At 43.8% G+C, this 1,337-nt stretch overlaps 1 protein-coding gene across 1 annotated transcript in view; it reads left to right on the plus strand.

The window, feature by feature from the left end:
- LOC104532339 (uncharacterized protein CFAP97D2) overlaps window positions 1-923 on the plus strand; it is an 8,132-nt gene extending 7,209 nt beyond the window's left edge. Inside the window, 1 exon segment of the mRNA XM_010177526.1 lies at window positions 743-923. Coding sequence (XP_010175828.1) covers window positions 743-923 — 181 coding nt within the window.
- The last annotated feature ends 414 nt before the right edge of the window (window positions 924-1,337 follow it).

Here is a 1,337-nt window from a genome sequence, read left to right on the forward strand (position 1 = left end):
GTTTTCTTTGGATCAGCTCTGGTTTTCATCAAACCTCTCCATTAGCTAATTAAACTCGAGAGAGCAGCAGAAAACTAACCCAACCAAAAAAAAAAAAACAACCCAACCGGGATAGTTTTTCTGCCACTTTCTGCAAAGTGATGAATTCCAGGGCTGGTGCAAGGGGTGAAGAAGACCACACAGCTGGGAGGAGTGGGGAGATGAGAAGAGGAAGTAACAGAGCAAGTCCTTCCCTTTTTTGGTGGGAGACTGCTACGAGATCAGCTCAGCTGCCTGGGAAATTACAGTCTAAGAAATCAAAGAAAGTTTCCAAGGCTTTTGAGGCAGTACACGTATCTCTGTTATACTCCTGCTTCCCAACTCGGTACATCAGGTTTGTACACAAAATAAATGTATAAACCAAAGTAACTGAAATTGGTTGTTAAGCATCTCAGACGCTAGCCATGCCCTCACCTACAGTACTGCATTTTTCCTCTTGTAAAATGTACCAAACCTCCTCACAGGCAGGGCTGTGTTCGGAAGATACTGCACAAAGATTATCCTCTTAAGAAGGACAAAAGGATTGGGTTGCAAGGGGCAGTTAATGCAGGAGGAACAAGTCCCTTTAGGAGAGGTATAAAACCATAGGCAAATTTTCCTCTCCCACAAGATTGACAGATATTTCACATTCTGGGTTCCTAGGCGTGGGAACACAAACAAGCATGAAGAAGTTTCATTCTGCTCATATGGTTTTCCTCTCTAGTTTAAATGGAGAAAAATGAAAGCAGGAGCTGTGGAGAGTGAACCGGGAGAACCGTGCCATTCTGGATAGAATTACAAAGTCCCAGGCTCGGTATCAAGTTCAGCGATGGCATGAGGATTGGCAACGAGCTGAAAAATCCATGGCCAACTTTGTGAGATATCCTCCTGGGCACTGTAAATGACAGAGCTGAAAGGCAGCCCTGAGCTTCTGTTCTTCCCTTCCTGGTTATTTCTAGATCGGAACTGCCCATAGAGTGCATTTCACTGCGGTTCTGCACTGGGGATTAACTGCGTGTGGCAGCCAGCTGCACCATTAACAGCCTTTCATTTATACAGCCACTCTTATCAAATGAATCCCAGAGTGCTCTTCAGACTTTATTAGGTGATTTGTAAGCACTGTAGTTTCTGCAGTCTGACTGTCCACCACGGAGAGATGGTGCTCTCAGAAATAAATCTAAAAATAAAAAAAGAAAAAGAAAAAGAAAAAGAAAAAGAAGCAATGGCTTACCAGTTCCCTGAAAGAAACAGCCAAACACAGCAGCAACATTTAAGGTGACCAAGTGGGCATATGCATTGATGGCTCCAAAACCTACACT

Source organism: Antrostomus carolinensis, unplaced genomic scaffold (assembly GCF_000700745.2).
Source record: "Antrostomus carolinensis isolate BGI_N321 unplaced genomic scaffold, ASM70074v2 scaffold34691, whole genome shotgun sequence".
In the NCBI taxonomy this organism is placed as follows: Eukaryota; Metazoa; Chordata; class Aves; order Caprimulgiformes; family Caprimulgidae; genus Antrostomus; species Antrostomus carolinensis.